Here is a 19,871-nt window from a genome sequence, read left to right as displayed (position 1 = left end):
CCCACACCAGGTTTCCTGAATCACAAGAGGCATGCCTCAAAGCCAGACTTGTGCTGTGTCCACCGGACCTAAGAGAAAGAGTCCAGGCCCAGGGCTCACTGGCACCCCCATCCCCCTTCAGATATCCACAGTCTAAATGGCCTGTGTATAAAGCCGTCTGGCACCAGAGTAGAGGGGACATTAGTGGACACTCAGGTTGTTGAAGCACATTGTTATTCTGTTTGGGCTTCTCAGAAGTTTCAGAGCCTTGGATGAAGGAGTTCCCCGGAGAAAGAAGATTAATGCCCGGGTTGATTTTCCATGAAGCTACAAAAGCAAGGGAGGGTGGCTTTTAGGGTACACTTTTTTTTTTTTTTTTTTTTTGGTTTTTGGAGACAGGATTTCCTTGTGTAACAGTCCTAGCTGTCCTGGAACTAGCTCTTGTAGACCAGGCTGGCCTCAAACTCACAGGGATTCACCTGCCTCTGTCTCCCAAATTCTGGGATTAAAGGTGTGCACCGCCACCGCCCGGCCAGGGTACACTTCTTTATCAGTACAGGGAACCTGTTTAGTGCTCCCAATCTGGGGGGAAAAACGCTCCCCATAAAATGAAAAGGCCATAACATTGTTCCCCTACACCTACCAGCTCCCGGGCTGCCACTTGGAAGTGAGAGTAGAGAATGCCAGGGGACCCTCAGGCAGCAGCTAGATTTGCCCACCTCCTCTCCCTGTGGTCCCAGCCTCCACATTGGCCTCACCTACGTATTCGCCCCTGGTGAAGGGCAGGGCTGGATGAACCACCCTTGTCTGCTGCTCAGCAGGTGGTGGCTCATAGGAATCGTCGCCCGTCTCCTCCGCGGGCATCACGTACATCTCAGAGTCCGAATGTTCGTCTGGATTTTCATAGTCGCTGTCCTGCAAAGGTAAGCACCATGCTTGGTATCCCTGCAGATGCCACCAGGTGTCCAGTTCCTGCCTTAGGAGGCAGGAGCAGTTCCTGAGGCGGAAGATAGGAAGCGGAGGCCGGGGGAGACTGTTCGCATCCGCCTGCTCCACACAACTCCGCCACTACTACACAGGAGCCGCACAGGACTCTCCAGGGCAAAGACGGGACCCTTGTCTCCTTTCCCCTCTGATGTTCTAACGGGGTTCCTTTGCCTGATCTAAGGGCTCTAGGAACAGCTTGCATTTCATACTATCTGAAGTGGAGACCTACTGAAGTAAAAATAACGGCCAGGGGCATTTGCCCAATCTTTATTCATCTTGGCTGTTTGACTTTGGGGTGCTTCCAAAGTCTGGTTTTCTTTTCTCTTTTCTTTTTTTGTTTTTGTTTTGTGCCCTACGCTCTCCTTTTAAAAATTACTTCTTATAATTACACTATTTTCCCTTCCCCTTTCCTCCCTCCAAACCCTCACATATATCCATCCTCGCTCTTTCAAATTCTTAGTACAGCCAGCTGTCTTTCTTTGCCCTCCTTTACAGCAGATGTGATCTTGCGCTGTCGCCAGCAGGGGGCGCAGCCTTGACACTGTTTTCTGCTACACTGGGTTCTCGGAGGAACTTTATGCCCAAGTGATTCACAGTGAGGTCACTCTTCCCCTTATTTTTCTTTTCTTTTTCTGCGGTTAAAGGAGGAGGAACTGCTGTCGTCAAAGACCACATCCACTCCAGGTGGTGAACACAGATTTGATTCTGGGCACTGGCCTGGATATCTGCATCGTGGGTCCTCATCCCCTCGAGGGACAGTAGCTGAGCCAACTCTGTCCTTGAGACCTCTGTTTCCTTATGTGTGAGGTGGAGGTGTGGCCTATGTAGGATCCCTTACACATCAGATCAGAGCGTGCTAACAGTGGAAGGACACAAGGGTGCTGAAGAAAACTTTAGTATACCTAGTCGGCAAGACTCAGCTCCCAACAGGTGCGGACTGCGGAGCCACTGGGAGAAGATTGACAGTTCATTCTGATGTAGCACTGGCCAGTGTCGCTAGGGCTAGCTTCCTGTTTTTTCGTTAGGCTGATTTTTTTTTTTTTTTGGTCAAGTCAGCCTTTGGTGTCCCTCTCCCTGTGATGTTTAGCTAGCCATCAGCATTTGGAAACAAAGCACTTGGGAGGTCTCCCCAGGAAGTTGGCACCCCCCCCCCACACACACACACACAGCCAGATCACGGGAGCAGATACTTACAAAGTCATCTGACCACCGCTCCTCTCCGTCTGTAGGGCTATCTGTAACAGACGAGGGACAGAGAGCAAAAAGCATGCATTCAGCTGGGCATCTCTAGCTGATCCCCCCCCCCCCCCCAGCACCGATGCTGCCTGTCTCCCGTGAGTCTTCTGGCCTTGAACCGTAATTGTAGTCATATCGTCATTTGCTTTTGATCTCCTCAGAAAGCTTAAATCCCAAGGCATAAAGAGAATCTCGCAGTAGCAGAGCAACAGGTCACCTTTACCTAGGCCTGCCCGCCTTTGTCAAGGGACGTTACCGGAATATTATACTTGCCTTTTTTTAAATAAACTCCATGACTATCAGGTCTAAGGGGTAGTCCCCCCATTCTCCTCCAAAAGGGCAGGCCCACTAACTCAGTTCAAACTTGAGTCTAGGCCCAGCTCAAACTAAACAATAGGAGGATTTCTGATGGTTACAAGCCGGCATTCCTCAAGAACTTGTGAAACTGGCTCCCATTTGCTAAAAGGGGTCATTTCCCTTACCTTTGAATCTCCAAGGACACGCACTTTGTGGCTGTGTTCCAGGCTCCTACAATCCCTACTCACAAGTACTTGTTATACATTTCAAAGCCCCTATCCTGGCCCCTCTCACCTCAGATCTCCACTCTCTTTGCTCCCCCCCCCCCCACCTTATTCTCTCTCTCTCTCTACCTACAGTAGCCTTATCCTCCTACATCAATCAAGCAATCAAAACAATGACCCCCAGACACGCTCATAGTCCAATGTGATGGAGCTAATTCCTCAATACAGGCTCCTTCTTCCCAGTAATTCTAGCTTCTGTCAAGCTGACAAAAAACTCCAGAGAGCAGCGCTGGAAACTGGCAGGGTCAGGATTTAGTGTGGGACCTGAGGAAGGGGCTGGGGAAAGCTGGCACCGAGAGGGGCTTTTAGTCTCATCACTGAATGCCTCAAGAGCTCCCTCTGCCGTCTATGCATTCACCCCTCCACAGGGTTGTCATGGGGCCCATATCGAGGCTCGGTCATGGCCTTGCTGTATAACTTTGGACAGTCTTTTGCCTTTCTGGCTCTACTTATCTTGGAAGCTTAGACTGAACGGTCTTCCAGTACTTTCCAAGTTTTGAAAACACCGTGAGCCCAAGTCGTGTCTCTCTATTCTTGGTTCCGTGCGGACCCCCAGACACCGACTACAGTGCCCTCTCTACGGCAGTTCTGCCCATTCCACCAGGGTGAAGGCAAGCAGAGACATGGAGCAGCAAGGGATGCTGGCTCCACTCAGGACAGCGGGACAGTGCACAGGAGTGTCAGAGCTCATTTCTCCAGGACCAAGGGTGGCTGTGTAGACTCTGGGCTTCTGTGGCAGGGTGGACCCGAGAGCCTTTCTCTCCATGGTCCTCTCCTTCATTCCTTTTAAACATATAATATTATTTAATCGCTGCCTATTAGGGTATGTATGCCTATGTACACATGTGGATGCCAGAGGCAGCCATCAGGTCTTCATCTTCACCCTGCTTGTTAAGACAGGGTCTTTCAGTGGACCTGGTGCTCACTGCTTCAGTAGGCAGGCTGGTCAGGCGCACACAGCTATACGCAGCCTTTAGGTGAATATCCAGGATTCGAATTCAGGTTCTTTTGTTTTTCACAGCGAGCACTTGTATCTACTGGGCCATCTCGCTAGCCCTAGATGAATTATCTTTTTAAATAAAAGTTATTTTAATTGATATATAAAAACATAAAAGTATCCAGCTCAATAGATTAATGTGTGGTCTTTCAATATTTCAATACGCAAATCCATTGTATCCTGTTTAAGGCAGGGTAAACACCCCCGTCTCTTCACATGGGACTTTCGGCATCTCTCTTTAGTTATTGGAATTAGTAGTACATTGTTCTCTATAGTCACCTGTGAGGTAGCACCCCAGAATTTCATGCTCCCACTGGACCCATTACCCAGCCTCCCCCACCACACCCTTATCAGCTTCAGGTAACCACTACCCTGGTGGTCGGTGTCTTGGGTCAGTTCGGTTCTGGGAGAGCTGCCGTGAGAGCTTTCACAGGCAGCATGAGAATGTGCTGGACTTGTCTTTCTGAGTCTGGCTTACTTCACTTGGCATAGTGACCTTCCAACTCCACCCGGGCTACAAATGACAGGATTCCATTCTCATAACGACTGAATAGTATTGCATTCTCTGTGGGCACCACGTGTTCCTTATCCACTCATGAGCATGGAGTCAGGCTGTCTCCCTGCCTTGGCTCAGAAGTGAACACAGGAGCGCAGATGTTGTTAGTGAACACAGGAGCGCAGATGTTCCTTTGGTATATGATTGCCTTCTCTTTGGCCATTCATCCTGTGGTCTGGTTGCTGGATCACAGGGAAACACTAGTTTCATTCTTTTAGGGAACTTCTACTTTTTCACAATTGGTCAGTCCCCTCTCTGCATGACATCAGTGGGGACAGGGTTTTACTAGGCAAACCTCTGTGGGTAGGTGGCGGTGTCTCCTGAGAGTCCCTGAAGATGAGGGGTAGAGGCTGCAAGTACAGAAGCCTCGTTCAGATCTGATCCCTCGGGGGTTTGTGGAGTGACCTGAGGATTTCCGCAGTGACCCCTAAAACCCGAGGCCCTTCCCTTGGAGGTGTTCTTTATCTGCAGAACTAAGACAAATCCCCCCACCCACCATGTCTGTCTACGTGTCTGTCTGTCTGCCTGTCTCTGTCTCTTTATGTAACCTTTGAGTTCCTTGGACACTCCCTGCATTGAGAGCTTCGGGGCTAATTTCTGAGTCAGTGCAGGCAGTTGTGTGGGAACCCCAAGACACAGGGGAGCAGCTGGAAATGTCCCTGGGACAGGAGCAGCTAGGGGTGGGGGAGGGCAGGACAAGAAAGGACACTGCAAGTGTTGATGTTAGTTTTGCCCAAAGGACAGCTTCCAAGGAGTGAGAGGAAGAGCAGGGGTGGGAGCAGGCCCTGTTTGCTGGCCAAGTGCACAGGACTGATTTCTAAGATCAGGAACTAGGACGGATCGGGTTTAAAGCAGGGTTGTTTCGCTTTCATATGTGGGAATTCGTGCTAATTCTGACTCAGCAGCTGTGTGGCAAGGCTGAGGTTATGTATGTCTAACAAGCTCCCAGCTGACTGCTGTCACTCTACTAGGGATCAGACCACGGAGCAAGCCACACTCCTGTGTTCCAAGAGATGCTGCTTTACTGCTATCAAGGCTACATGGAGGGGAGGGGCTAGGGCTGTAGTTTGGTGGTTGAGTACTTGCCTACAATATATGAGGTCCCTGACTTTGAGCCCCAACACTGTATAAGAAAAGACTAAATAGAGCGTTTCAGGAAGAGGTCAGGTGTTTGAGGTCAGAGAAGATTTTTGGAGGTCCACTAGATGGAAGACACGCATTCCTAAAACCAGGGAATGTCAGAGTGGCTTGCTGCAGCATCAAGACCCCGGGTCCAAAATCTCGCTGATCTCCATTCCTCCAATGACAAGATGAAATGAAGGGCGATGTTCATAGTTACATGGCCAGTTAGGGCTAGATGTGAGAGGACCTTGTCACTGGACCCCGTGACCTGTGACTGCACTCTGAGCCATCACGAATCTAGTGGGGCCGTGAGATAGAGAGCTGTGTTAGGGTTCACTTCTCTGAGGGAGGATGAGAGTTAGGAATGGAATGAGACGTTGAGGGCCACTTAGAAGCTCTGTCCAAGGACAAGAGATGATGAAGGGGCTGAGCTGTATCCATGGCAACAGGCAGGAAAGATACTTGAAGGCTGGAATCAGTGGGATTTAGAGGAAGATTCATTCCTCCTGCAGAGGACAAGGAAGAGCAGGAACTGACAATGAACCCCATGGCATGCAACTTAGGCAAAGGGATGAGAATATGGCAGGTGTTCTCCGCCTTTCACCAAAGAAGAAAACAGAGAAGGGGAAGGCCATGGGGAAGGAGTGAGCAAGCCGCAGTGAGGAGAGAGTCCCTCCTGTAGTTGGTTAGCCTTCTGAGACCTGACTCCGAGGTACAGCATCTAAGTCTGTCATTTCCAATGCTGCTAGTTCATCCCCAGGGGACAGATAAGCTTGCACGTCTGTCCCCTAGCACTTGAATCAGATGTCACCTTCTCAGAGGGACTTTCTCAGTCTACCTAAGTTGTCCCCCACCTGCCGTGATTCTTTGCTACTGCACCCTGCCAGTTTCTTCCTATTTTTTTTATAGCAGCCATCATGTTTGGGAAAGTATTTTTAAAATGTGTGTTTTCATGTGCATGAATGCAGACGTGTGTAAGGGCAATCTTGGATGTCATTCTTGGCCTTGCCTTGTTTGAGACGCGGTCTCTTGATCATTTCTGTGTATGCTAAGCTAGTTGGCCCACAGACTTCTGGGAATTCTCCTGATTCTGTCTTCCATCCTGCCACAGGAGCTGGGATTTCAGCTGCTAAGCAGGCACTCAGCCTGATGTAGTTTCTGGGGATCTAAACTCAGGTCCTCACGTTTGTATGACAGGCCTTTTACCCAGTGCCACACAGGACAAACTTGTGGCATATTTGTTGAGTGGGTTAAAGCCGAGGCACCTGGAGATGTTTGTTTTATAGAATAAACAGTCAAAGTGACATCATTTCTGCATTGTCTGCTTTGATGTCTTTGCAATGGCAAAATTTGTACAGAGTGGCCATTAGGAGGCAGAGCAGAGCCCTACATCCAGTCAGGGCTGCCCGTCCCTTGGGAATCAGATGGGCTTTGGAAACCATCATGGGAGGTGGCCTCATTTGTGAAGGAACTACTGGTGGGGGTGGAGGGAAGTCCAGATTCGATGTTGGACTGAATCACCTCTAGAACTCCTCTTAAGCAAAAGGATTCAATCTTCCTGTGATTTTCCTGTCATCCCTGTTTGGATACTGAAAAGGTCAGAGCTGTTCCCTTTATCCATCTTTGGAGAGAAGGACGATTTGTTCACACTTCGATGCTTGGGAACAGGTTTCCTCGACTTATGAATTAGGTAGATTTTTAAATTCCTGGACAAAAATCCCCATTTCTTAGATCCATGTTGCACAGGAATCCATGGCTCTCTGTCTGAACTTTGCTGAATGCTTGACAGTGTGGGGTTCTGTCTATTCTAGACAAAGATGTTGGATATTTGTTTTTGATTACCATTGCTATAAGTCTACCAATCTCAAGATTAATCTTTTTGTGGCCTAAGTTTATTCTCGTTGAAATGGAGCTGTGTATGTGCGGGTATATGTGGAGCTCAGAGACTGATCTTGATCTTCATTTCTCAGGATCCCTCCCCCTCTTTTGACAGAGTCTCTCACTGGGAATGGTTACCCAGCAAGACCTAGGGATTGGCCAGTCTCCATCTCCCCACCACTGGGACCTCAAGTGAATGTTACCATGCACAGGTATTTTGTTTTGTTCTCAAAACAACAGGGTTTCTCTGTATAGCCTTGGCTGTCCTAGAACTCACTCTGTAGACCAGGCTGGCTTTGAGCTTACAGAGAGACCCACCTGGCTCTGCCTCCCGAGTGCTAGGATTAAAGGCATGTGCCACCATGGCCTGGCTCATGGCCAGTTTTTTGTATAGTTTTTGGGGGTCAAATTTAGGTTTTCATGCTTGCATATCAAGCACTTTGTTGACTGAGCCATCTCTCTGGTTCCTTAAAAAGCTTTTATGCAGGATAGATTAGTCCCCGCTGCCATGTGCTGCACAGGACTTTGCTTTCCTACTACATGAAATTGTAGATCTTTCTAACATCAGCTGTCCTCCCTTTGCGGCTATCAATTTCGCAGCAGCGTAAACTATATTTCACTTGTAAGTATAGCACTTCTACTTAATATCTTGTATGTGCCAGGCACTTGGGATGTGTGTGACAAATGGGTGGGTAGGTAGATGGATAGATGGGTGGATGGGTAGGTAGATGGATAGGTGAATGGGTGGGTAGGTAGATGGATAGATAGGTAGATGGGTAGGTAGATAAATAGGATGGGTGGGTAGGTGGATGGATAGGTGGATGGGTGGGTAGGTAGATGGATAAGTGAATGGGTGGATGGATGAGAGATAGATGGATAGATGTATGGATGGGTAGATAGATGGATAGGTGGATGGGTGTGTATGTAGATGGATAGATGAGTGGATGGGGTAAGTGGATGGGTGGGTGGATGGGGTAGGTGGATGGGTGGGTGAATGGGGTAGGTGGATGGGTGGGTGGAGTACATTTTCACTGAGCACAGCAGTCAAAGGCCTCACTGATATGGTCATTCTTAAAATCAGGCTGAGCATCCTTTGTTTTCAAGTAAGTACAACTTATTTTCTTCTCCAAGGAATAAATAGGAGCATTAGACAAAAGCCAGCTAACGTATTTCAGAAATACTCTTACCTAATGCATAGTCCCTTCGAGGAACACTGGGAGGTCCTTTGACTTTTAGCCTGTAGACGAGAACCAATAGAACAAGGGTCAGTGGGCAGGACAACTGATGTCAAAGCTCACAGCCCAAGCCAACACAGAAATAAGAGATAGATAGCTACCAGAATATCTTCTGGGCCCCTCACAGTGTATTGTAATCTAACAAAGCCAGTGTTCTCCACAGTGCACCAGGAGCTTATGACTTGGCCCCAAGCCAGGCTGAGCCATAGAAGAGCTCTGTGAAACCCAAAGACCAGTCAACACGGCACTCAATGATTGGAGGAAGGGCAATGCTCATTGGCTGTTGGGAAAGTAAGAGAAGATGACCTGTATTTTAATGGTTCACAAATACTCTTTTTTTTCTTGATACAGGGTTTCACTGTTTAACTCTGGCTGTCCTAGAACTCACTTTGTAGAATCAGGCTGGCCTTGAACTCACAAAGGTCCTTCTGCCTCTGCCTCCTGAGTGCTGGGATTAAAGGTATGTGCTACCACTGCCCAGTGCACACATGCTTTTTTTTTTAAAAAAAATGGGGGGGGGGGCAGAATCATCAATATCAAGTACTTTGCTCATAGCTTGAACAAAAATTATTTTGTACCACTTAAAAACATGACATACAAGACCTAGGCTATGGCTTCGGGTTAGAGCACTGTCCGTGCAGGTGTAAGGTCCTAGGTTCAATCCCCAGAATTAGGGGGAAAAAACATAACAATTAGGTAAGCATCATCTCAAGGTGAAAGGTTTAAAGTAAATTACTAATTAATAATAATTGCCCATTTTACTTAAGAGTGATATCCTTATTAAATTAATGAAATTTAAATACATATAGATAAAACTTATATCCAGTAGCCTTTAATAACTAAAATATTATTTCCTTTTATAGAATCAGTATATATAATTATATATATTTATTTATTTTAAAACCAACATAAGAATTTATATTTTATTTTAGAAATACACAAACCCCTTACAAACCAAAATTGTAGAGATATATAACAATAACAACAACATATATGTAATACAAAATAGCAATATTTGGTTTTGTATAGAAATCCTACCCTTTCCATCATAAGCTCTCCTATTTATATTTGCATCCCGTTCTCATCATAAGCTAACAATTCTCATCAAAATAAACTTATGGTGAAGTATAGAAAGAGATTGTTAAAGGGACTGCATGGGAGAGCAACAGAACAAAAGGGGGCCTGGTGTCCAGGGACAGCATTTCAAGACACCCAGGCCAACTCCTACCCACTGTCATCCTCTACTCACAAGAGCAAACGTTTAAACGCTCAGCTCATCTCAGAACAGAGGACAAACTCCAGGGTGGCTCTGCAACACGGGGGAGTAGTCAGTAAGTGCTGGCTGCTCAAATGTGAGGACCCGAGTTTGGGTCCCCAGACACACCCACAAAACAGCTGGGCATGGCGGAGCCTGCCTATGAATCCAGTAGTGGGGGCCAGACACAGGAGGATCCGGGGAGTTGGCTGGCAATCGGTCCAGCTGAGCTGGTGAGCTGCGGTACAGTGAGAGATCCAGGCTCAGAAAGCCAAGGTGGACCACAGTAAAGGAATGTGGGACTCCAGCAGTCTCCACACAGACATGCATATGTGTGCTCACCCACAAAGATATGTACATGCAATACAGGGAGAGAGAGGCGCTGACCACAAGCCAGGAATAAAAGGTGAATTCTCAAAGTAATAAGTATCTGTCAACTACACACCAACTACACACCAAACCCAGTATTCACAGGCCTCTGCACATGCGGCCCATGGCCCATGAGAACTCCATTCAGTCTTTGTGGTAGAGAACCCAGTGTGCTCGACCGTGCTTCCTCCTCTCAAGGGAGAAACTGTTACTTTCCAGACTAAGAAGCATGGCTTGTCAAGACAAACACTCTGGGACCAGAAAGATGCCGGGGGCGGGTAAACGTGAGAGGCTGAATTCGAATCCGTCACCTACAGGAGAAGCCAGCATGGCTGTGCATCTCTCCAACCACAGCACTCGGGAACAGAGATAGGCATATCTTGAGTGCTTTCTGGTCAGCCAGCCTCGCAGAAGCGGTCGGTGAGTTTTCAGTTCAGTGACACACCTTATCAAGAAAATAACATGGAGAATAATACAAGTGGACACCCAACATCCGGGTCTGGCTTCTGTGTGCATGTAACACACACACACACACACACACACACACACACACACACGGAGAAGTGCTCTAGGGTCAGCAGGCAGAATGTCTGAAATAGAAACTGTCGGGAACATCTCTGCTCTGTGGCTGCTGGCGTATGTCTGAACATGGGAGATAAACCTCACTCCATCGAGAACAATGGAGTTGAAAACCTGGCAAATCTGGGGCAACCCACAGTTGCTAGTGACTCTGACAGCGACTAGTAGAAAAGATAAACAGAAATGAACTCACACTTCTGCCAGCCCCTGGACAAAGCCTGAAGGTAGACTGTCCTCCTCTACGAGAGGACCCCTACCCCTCATGGAGGGCCATGGTCACTACCCGCCAATCCCCGTGTGTGCCGAGGATTCTAGAAACCCCACCCAAAATGAACAAAAATGAATACTTTGTTCTATAGACACAGGGAAACGGACTGCCTCATGCTGCTGTTGGCACAAAATTGGAGGAGGGGGATTTAATAATGGTGATAAAACTTTAACTTCCACTGAGAAATTTTACTTTGGGAATTTGGATTAATGGAGCACGTGAAGTCTGAAAGCAGCCTCACTGGAGTAACAGCTACATGGAAAGGAATAGCTGGAGAATTTTGACTGATATGAAACCATCCCTCCAAAGAATCATTACCAGTTAGAACTAACATCCTCCCCTTTAACACACCCACCAGTATATAGTCAGTTTCTTTAATTATATTTTTATTACAATAGACTACTAGCCAACCCTTCCCAAAAAATATGGTTTATTTTTACATACTAATAAAGAGGTCCGTGGTAAAACCAGTACCACAAGCAGGGAAAATGGTATATGAAGCATGGTGCTACTCAAGGTGAAAACTGTGGGGGGCACAGGTAGTACTGGGGTACGCACGCCTGTGAAAGCACACACAGGCGTACATGCATGGCGACTCACCCAGGACGATGCCTGTTCTGGGAGAATGGGTTAGAGGGGGAGAATATGAGGAAGTGAGGATTCCTGATAAGTTTCAAATTCTTTGACTTTTTTCCCATGGTGAATCTGTATTACATTAATAAAAAAGTAAATTTAAAGACTAAACACAAAGCATATAGTGATAGTGTATGCCTTTAATCCTAGCCCTCACTAAGGAGGCAAAACCAGGTATCTCTCTGTGAGTTCGAGGCCAGCTGTGTCTATATAGCAAATCAAAGTCACCCAGGGCTACACGGTGAAACCCTATCTCAAAAGACAAAACAAAATGCTATTTCTCTTTTCATCTTGACTTAGATTTTAAGTGGTAAATGTAAGAAGCATGTACAATTTCTGTGGTGTGTGTGTGTGTGTGTGTGTGTGTGTGTGTGTGTGTGGTGGGGGTGGTGTGTGTTTGTAGATTGAATCCGGGGTCTTACGCATGCTAGGGCCCTGTAAGCTCTTTAAGATTGATTTAAATTCTCCAACCGTTGAGATTTCAGTTGTGTGCCAGGGCACCCAGCATAACTTCTGTTGTCTTTTCTTTATTTAATTAATGTAAGGGATTTTGATGCACATGAAAACCAGGATTCTGGCTCCGCTTTGTCCAGAGTTCACTGAAATGTGATTTTAAGGTAACAATTTAAAAAGCAGAAATCAGGGATCAGAATGTATCCCAGCTATATGATGTCACAAAAAAGCAAGGCCTGCTTGCCTCGGCAGCACCTAGACAAGGCTGAACAAGAGAAGCCAGTTGTGTCTCCTTGAGTTCTTGCTGGCTTCTCCAGGATCATCCGTGGTTGTCCAAGTAGTTTTCCTGCTGGGTGCCTTGGGCGGGCCCAGCACACCTCTTCACAGAGTTGGAAAATTCTAGATCCCCGAGCCCTAGTTCACTTATTTTCCTGTTTCCAGGATGTGGACTAACCACCATGGCTTCCTGGCCCTAGTAAAAAGGTGACAGGCGACATGGTCCTCACTCAATGACAGAGAGCTTTGTTCTTCATTCAGCACAGACTGACTTCTTTCATATAAATAATAGAGACCAACTTACTTTTTTATTTTGTCCATTATTCCACCTTCATTGTTCTTAATATCATGGACCATCTTTTGAAGCTGTCTATAAAAAAAAGACCACAAACAAAATATTAACATCAAGGCTGATTTTTGCAATACAATTTTACCTTCATTAACAAAAGGCACTGGTCCTATTTGGAGTTTAATCCACCCCCAGGGCAGCTTTGCTTTCCTAGTAGGTATTCTAGAGGTCACTAGCAGAAATAGTGATGTTGGGCACTGTGACTTGAATGACTGAAGCTGAAGATGCCATTTGGTGGTAGGGCTTTGGATATACAATGTTACATACCTGTCACTGGATAAAGAATTCCAGGTGTGGGAATGTAACTCAATAGCAGAGTACTTGCCTGGTGAGCCAAATAGCTTTAGGACACGAAGCAAGCTAGAGTCATCTGGGAAAAGGGAACCTCAGAAAATGTCCCCACCATGTTGGTCTGTGGGCAAGCCTGTGAGGGTGAAAGACCCTACAGACCCCCTCCTCAAAACCCGCAGCTAGCATGCTCCCGGGGGAACGTCCTGTTTGCTTTAAAAAAAAAAAAACTCTCCGGATCAGCAGCCAGCCTGCTCCCATAAGAACATCCCATGTGCCTGAGAGAGCAGGAGATAGAGATAGGAAGACTGCAAGGCAAGATGTCAATAAGATAGGATATCAACAAAGCAGGTTAGCTATAAGATAGGAACAGGATGACTGTTGCCAGGCATCCATGCTGAGAGAGGAAACCATTCATGCCCCCGCCTCATTCCGGTCAACCGATAACCATGCTTTTGCTTCTGTAAACTTGCTTTTTGCTCTTCCCTATAAAAAGACCTCCCCCCAGTCTGCAGGCGCACAAGTCCTCCGAAAGACTTGCTGACCGCAGGTACCTGTGTTTACTCAATAAACCTCTTGCTAATTGCATCCTGTGGCCTGGTCTCAGAGTGTCCTGGTTCTGGGGTCTTCATCAGAGAGGAAAGGTCCTCTCTGAGGGTCTTTCATTGGTATTTTCTGGATTGATAATTGTTGTGGGAGGCCCAAATCACTGTGGTAAATAGTCCTGGGTACTATAAGAAAGCAGGGTAAGCAAGCCATGAGGAGCAAGCCACTAAGAATGAATCCTCCATGACTTCTGATTTAGTTCCTGCTCCTGTGCTCCTTTTTTGAGTTCCTGCCCTGACTTCGTGATGGAGTGTGGCCTCTGATTATTTTAAATTAAAACATACAACAAGTGAAGAGGCCAATGAAGAAAGTTTGTGTGCTATCTGATTCTAGCTGTACACATAGCATTGTGGGAAAGGGAAAGTTGTGGAGGCAGTAGAAGATCAGCGGCATCTATAGGCTTGGAGGCTGGAAAAGGGGAGCAAGTAAGAAGCATCTCATCTGTGCAGTTCTGTAAGAGCAGATCCGTGTAGTCCATGTGTCTGTATGAATGGTGCTGTGGAAGGTCCTATGGGAACAATTCTAAGCATGGCCCCTCTTAATCCCAATCTCTGCTAGTAACATTCCATTGAGGCTTTCATAGCTAATGCACAGAAGCGTCAGTTTGTAAAACTGAGGCCAGCCGTGACCTTATATTTACTCTTAATATATCTTTGTATATAGATGGTGGCCTATAAACATGTTCAATTTTTGCATCAGTTGTATTTTTATTTCAATTGACACATAAGGTTGGACATATTTATGGGGTCCATGTAGCATTTCAACACATACACACATTGTGCAGGGCTCACATTAGAACGAGTGTTACAGATCTCAAACAGCTGTCACTAGGCAAGAAACAGAATTTCCTTTCTCCTAGAATATCAGAACTTACTGGTGCTATCAGACTGTAATTAACCACACCACAGGGCTGACCCCATGCCCAGCAGTAGATGGCCGACATAAAATTTGTCTGGGCATTTTTGAACCTTAAAGATCTTTTGCTTTTTTATTACGGTTTCTGATTTTGTGTTTTATGGGATTTCTGTGTGTGTAAATGTGTGTGACATCCTGCCTGTATATGTTTCTTCTTCTGCTTTTTCTTTGGTTCTTTCTTTTTTCTATTTGCTTGTTTTGCCTATCTTGACTTTTATTTATTTTATTTCTTCTTCCTTTTTCTTAGATGCCTGTTTCCCGCAAGAGACAGGGAAGGGTATATGCAGCTGGCCATGTCAGAGGAGCAGCAGATGGCCCTTGACTTCAGGGGGACGGCCCCCTAGGAGGCCAATCCCTGCTGGGTGAATCCCCGCTCATCGAGGCCCTGAGATCTCAGTCTCCAGAATGTCTCTTGCTTCTGCTGTGCCTTCACCTGTGTGCGCCGTCATCTTTCTCTGGGATCTGGTATGGTGGGAATGTGAGGTAGAATGTTTATCCCACGAAACATCCTGTTTTACTGGGCATTCTTACCTGTGGATCATTATGAAAATGATTTCTTCCTAAACTGTGCTGTCTAATTGGTAATAATAATGTTAGTTCAAATAGAGTGTTGATGATTAAAAATAAAACAAGGAAGTGTCACACAGCTAGAACACATGAGTTTCTTTGAGGAGTCACATAGACTGTGGCTTAGGTTAATGATTAGGGAAAATAACTGAGTCCTAGTAACCCAGCTAGCTTAAATTCTTTTAATCTTAATGTTGGGAGATGTGTTCACAGGTTTTGGAGTGCATCATAGCTGAAACAAAGCTCTGAAAATAACTTGAAGTTAGACTAAGATGTTTTGTCAAATAGCTTTGAGGTGAAAAAACCCAAGAAGACAACCTAAAGTTTTATAGAAAGGCACACAGTTGAGTGGGGAACCCTTTCAGGTCAGGGAATAAGAACAAAGCAGCCCAGTTGTCATTAGCTGACATGCCTTTCTTGCTTGGATTAATTGATGCTCAAAGGCGATGATTAATTCCTTGTACCCATGTCTGCCCTCAATCTCCTGACATAAGAAACTATTGATGAGTGGGTCGGCACCCTAAAGATTTAAAGTAGAGCTGACTGATTCTTTCTCATGTGTGAAAGTCTAGGTTTGTGGGCCCTTTAAGATTCTTTATAAGATTACCTTTTGAGATAAGTAATAAAGTGAGTGATTCTTCCTTTGTAATTTCAGTATGCAGCCCGCCATAGAAGGCTGCAGAGAAAAGTACCCCTACTTGCTCTCATTCTGTTAATCTGTAACAGGCTACCTAGATGCAAACAGATGTGGGTTCTTGGAATGACTTTGTTTTAATCATGTAAGAGAGATGAAAATATGCTTTTACCTGTACTCATTATAATCATTCGCTTGAAAAATAAAATGCAACCATAGTGTAATTCCTAGATTGCCTGGAAGACTTTTTTGGGGGTATATAAGCTGTAGAGAAGAGAATACAGCAAAAGAATAAGAGAAGGAAGTCATCAAAAGAGTGTGTGGTGTCTTTTCCCCTACCCCGTCAGATAAAAAGTCACAGGACACTCTGTGGATTTCCCTTTGACACCTGTGCTGCTGGAGCCTGGTTCCCCAGGCAACAAAAGGTGTGGATTTGGGTGGGTGGGGAAGACCTGGGAGGAGTTGTGGGTGGGGAGATTATAATAGAATATATTGTAGAAGAAAAAAATCTATTTTCAATAAAAAGGGGGGGGGATAAAAAACCCTGCAAATCTTTCTCATCCCTATTTCCCCACCTCCTTGCCCATCTCATTATGTTTTTAGTGACGGAGTAATATCTCACCATTTATGTGTATTCATGTTTTGTTTTTCTATTCATTGGCTGTTTTCATTTCTTTGCTCCTGTGGCTGGTGCTGCAGTAACCATGGGAATATAGCCGTCTCTTTGAGTAACCGACTCCATTTCCTTCCACACCTCAAGTAGTGGGATCATCATATAGCAGTTCTATTTCTTTAGTTTTAGGGGATGTCCCTACTGCTTTCTATAACACTAACTACTAAAGTATATTCCCACCGTGCGTGTGTAAGAGCTCCCATTCCTCCACACCCTTGAAATCCTATGTCATTTGATAGTGGCCATTCTAACTGGAGTAAAGTGATATCACCCAACAAACAAAGTGCCCAGCGTCTGTTTCTGTTGGTGGCCTGCCTTCTTCCTTTACCTCCACTCAACAAGTACACCAGCAGGGATGGTTCCCACCTGCTGGGTGTCCCTGCACCTGGGCTCAGCACAGCACACAAGCAGAGATGGTTCCCACCTGCTGGGTGTCCCTCCTTGTACCTGGGCTCAGCACAGCACACCAGCAGAGATGATAGTTCACACCTGCTAGGTAGCACAGCAGCAATGCCAACCCCACAAACCACAGACGCATCACTACCCCACATCATCTTGTCTTCCCCAATGAGCATGTGGGCAATCCATCTCATTACAACTTCTCCTCAGAAGACAGGCTACGCTAAAGAAGTGGCCTGGAGGTAGAATCACCCAGAGGTTGTTTTTTTCCTAGGCCTCACTCCAGACCACAGAACCCAGAGTCATCAGCCCTCAAGTGTTTCCAGTGTGTGTCTGAGGCTGAGAACCTCAGACAGCATTAGCAGGGTGGGAGAGCTTTGTGTTCCCCAATCCCTCCAGCCCTGGAGATCTGGTCTGTGAGAATACACCAGGGAGGGCCACAGCTGATCTTCAGAACATCCCTGGGTATTCGAGGGTGGGACAAATTCTGGAAGGATGGTTCATGGAGCACCAAGGTGAGGGGTCTTGGGGAAAGCAGCCATACTGTGGTGTGGCCAGCCTCTAAGCAGGAGTCTAAGACTGCTCACATTTGACAAGATTCATGCCCCGTTGTGTTTTATTAAATACAGAAGATGGTTCGAAAATGGTTGTACTTGCCACAACGTATTTTCAAAAGCCTAGCCAAAAAAAAATTAACGGTGTGTATGTGTGTGTTTGCGTGTGTGTGTTTGTGCATATGTTTGTGTGTGTTTGAGCGTGTTTGTTGTGCATGTTTATGTGTGTATGTGTGTTTGTGTGTATGTGTGTGTGTAATGTGTGAAATATCTTGGTTTTTCTTTCAGCTCCCTCTGCACTCACTGGGCTGTGAAAAAGGGACATAGCATCTTGGCATTTCCCCAACTTCTCTTCCCAGAAAAGACCAAATGCAAAGCAACCAGATCAGAGAAAATCCCTTTGTGGGCTGGTCTTTGGATTAGCAGAGTCTCAGAGGAAAGCAAACTCTGTGAAGAGCTGATATATTCTCCCCTTTCAGCAGTCTCAGCCTTGGATCCAGTTCTTGCATTTCATGCTTCAGGAGCTGTAAGTTTAGCCTTGCCTCCTGAGCCGATCTGGGTCCAAGCCTGCCGCTCCCGCTTCCTACCTGGAAAAGGCTGTACCAGGCTGGGAGGCCCTCCACTCTGTGCTGTGACAGCCTTCAGTGCTCCTGTTTCTGAGTCTCAAACTTCAACTTGCTATTCCCTTCCTTATGGGCTTACAGTAGTTCCCTGGTTTTCACTGAACCTCGCTCGACATTTTCATCTTGGCTGATCACTGTTGGAGCTCACTCTGACTTCTAGTAGAAGCCTGTCATCTCAGGCACCTCGAGGACCTCTCTGCTCACACAAATGGGTGGCCTGGTGTCTCCAGCTACTTGTTTCTAAGATTAGTTTGGAATAATATTTTCTCTGTTATCCTCATTGCCCCCACTCTCTCTTTCTCTGTCTCTCTGTCTCTGTCTCTGTCTCTCTCTGTGTGTGTGTCTAAAGAATACACTTAATCTCTTTACTGCTTCTTACTACAAATGTATCTTTAAAACTGCTTCTATTTTAAACTTATATTTTAAATTAGAATTATTTTAATGACCGTCCATAGGTCTATTTGATTTTTGATGTGTCTGTTCTTTCCTTCCACCTTTTGGGTCCCAGGAACAGGCTTGATAGCAAGTAAATTTACCTGCTGAACCATGTTTCTGCCCTTGGTTTCAGTGTTTTGAAACAGCCCCCTCCAACCCCTTTGGAGAGTTTCCGTGGTTTAATACTTTTGACTCCAGATTTCTTAAAGAGGACTTCCATTTTTCAATGCCAGGGATTGAACTCAGGGCCTCACACATGCCAGGTGTGTGCTTGGCTAACGGAGCTATAGCCGAAGCCCACTTTTTTACCTTCTTAATTAAATTGTAGTATGTATTTAACTTAGAAAAAACTAAACTTCCAGGAAACCATAGGAAAGGAGGAAAATGGAGCTTGAAATCTGGTTTCCTTGGATCTTCAGGCTTGAAGCTTCTGAGTTCTCTGTGTCACCATCGCCCGTTATGTGAACAGATTGGGAAATGCCAGGCGCGGGAGAGGAACAGGAAGTACAAAGGCTCAGAAGTAGGATCATCTGGGACCTTTGGGGCTTGGTGAGAAGCTCGGCGTAGCAAGGGACAAGGCTACTGTGTGAGGTTTGCTGTCAAAAGTGAGGCCCGCCAGCGCCTTAGTAGTTCCAGACAGCACGAAGTACTCAGGGTCCTGTTCTGGGGTGTGCCGAGATTAAGTGGGGAGAATGGAGACAGTGTGGGTGGAAGACACTGGTGGCCGGGAGCTCAGTGAGACCATCTCTGCTGAGTCTGCTTCCGGAATGGTGAACAAACCGAAGACGCAGGAATGACGTGAGCGTCCCCTCTGGAAATTCAGGCTGACAGCTTTTATATTGGACATTGCTGCGCACCCAGCGTGGCATTGCAGTTACTAACCCCAACCCCAGGGAGACTGAGGCAGGAGGATCACAGTTCTGGGTCGGTCTGGGACATATAGTGAGACAATGTCTCAGAAAATCAAAGACCGGGGAGGCAACTCCGTGGTAGAGCATAGGAAACACAAGGCCACAGGTTTTAGTTCTGTCACGGCAAAAAAAAAAACAAAAAAAAAAAAACAAACCAAGCCTCTGGCATAAAGCTTTGCTTAGTGTGCCTTAGTGTGCCATCTTGGAGGTTGAGACAAAAAAAAAAAAAAATTAACAATAACACTGTCCTGTCTTCATTTAAAATTTCTTTCTCCCCGCCCCTCCCAGGATGCATGTGTGTGATTCATGTGCACATGTGTGCTGGTGCATGTGGAAGGAGTCGTCCTCCATCTCTCTTCCACTCGGCTCACTGAGAAGAGTTCCTCACATGCACTGCTCATCCACATGGCTGCTTTGGCTAGTTAATTTGCTCTGGGGATACTGTTGCTGCTCGAAGTCTGGAACCGCAGGTGAGTCTCGATGCCCACTGGCAATTTACATGGTTTCTGGAGA

General features: G+C 46.2%; 1 protein-coding gene across 2 annotated transcripts in view; it reads right to left on the bottom strand.

Annotated features, from left to right (window-relative positions):
* Blnk (B cell linker) overlaps nt 1–19,871 on the bottom strand; it is a 64,471-nt gene that overhangs the window by 30,683 nt on the left and 13,917 nt on the right. Inside the window, exons 2-5 of one of the 2 annotated variants that reach the window (XM_041661243.1) lie at nt 12,709–12,774; nt 8,524–8,573; nt 2,161–2,201; nt 738–894 (exon numbers count right to left, since the gene is read on the bottom strand). In XM_041661243.1, coding sequence (XP_041517177.1) covers nt 738–894; nt 2,161–2,201; nt 8,524–8,573; nt 12,709–12,774 — 314 coding nt within the window. Of the gene's footprint in view, nt 1–737; nt 895–2,160; nt 2,202–8,523; nt 8,574–10,510; nt 10,588–12,708; nt 12,775–19,871 lie in introns of those variants that run through there. The other variant, XM_041661244.1, reaches the window with a different exon arrangement.

The sequence above is a fragment of the Microtus oregoni genome, unplaced genomic scaffold (assembly GCF_018167655.1).
Source record: "Microtus oregoni isolate MIOR12 unplaced genomic scaffold, Mior012 000012F_ref0000307, whole genome shotgun sequence".
Taxonomy (NCBI): domain Eukaryota; kingdom Metazoa; phylum Chordata; class Mammalia; order Rodentia; family Cricetidae; genus Microtus; species Microtus oregoni.
This window is presented reverse-complemented; position numbering and strand designations above follow the sequence as displayed.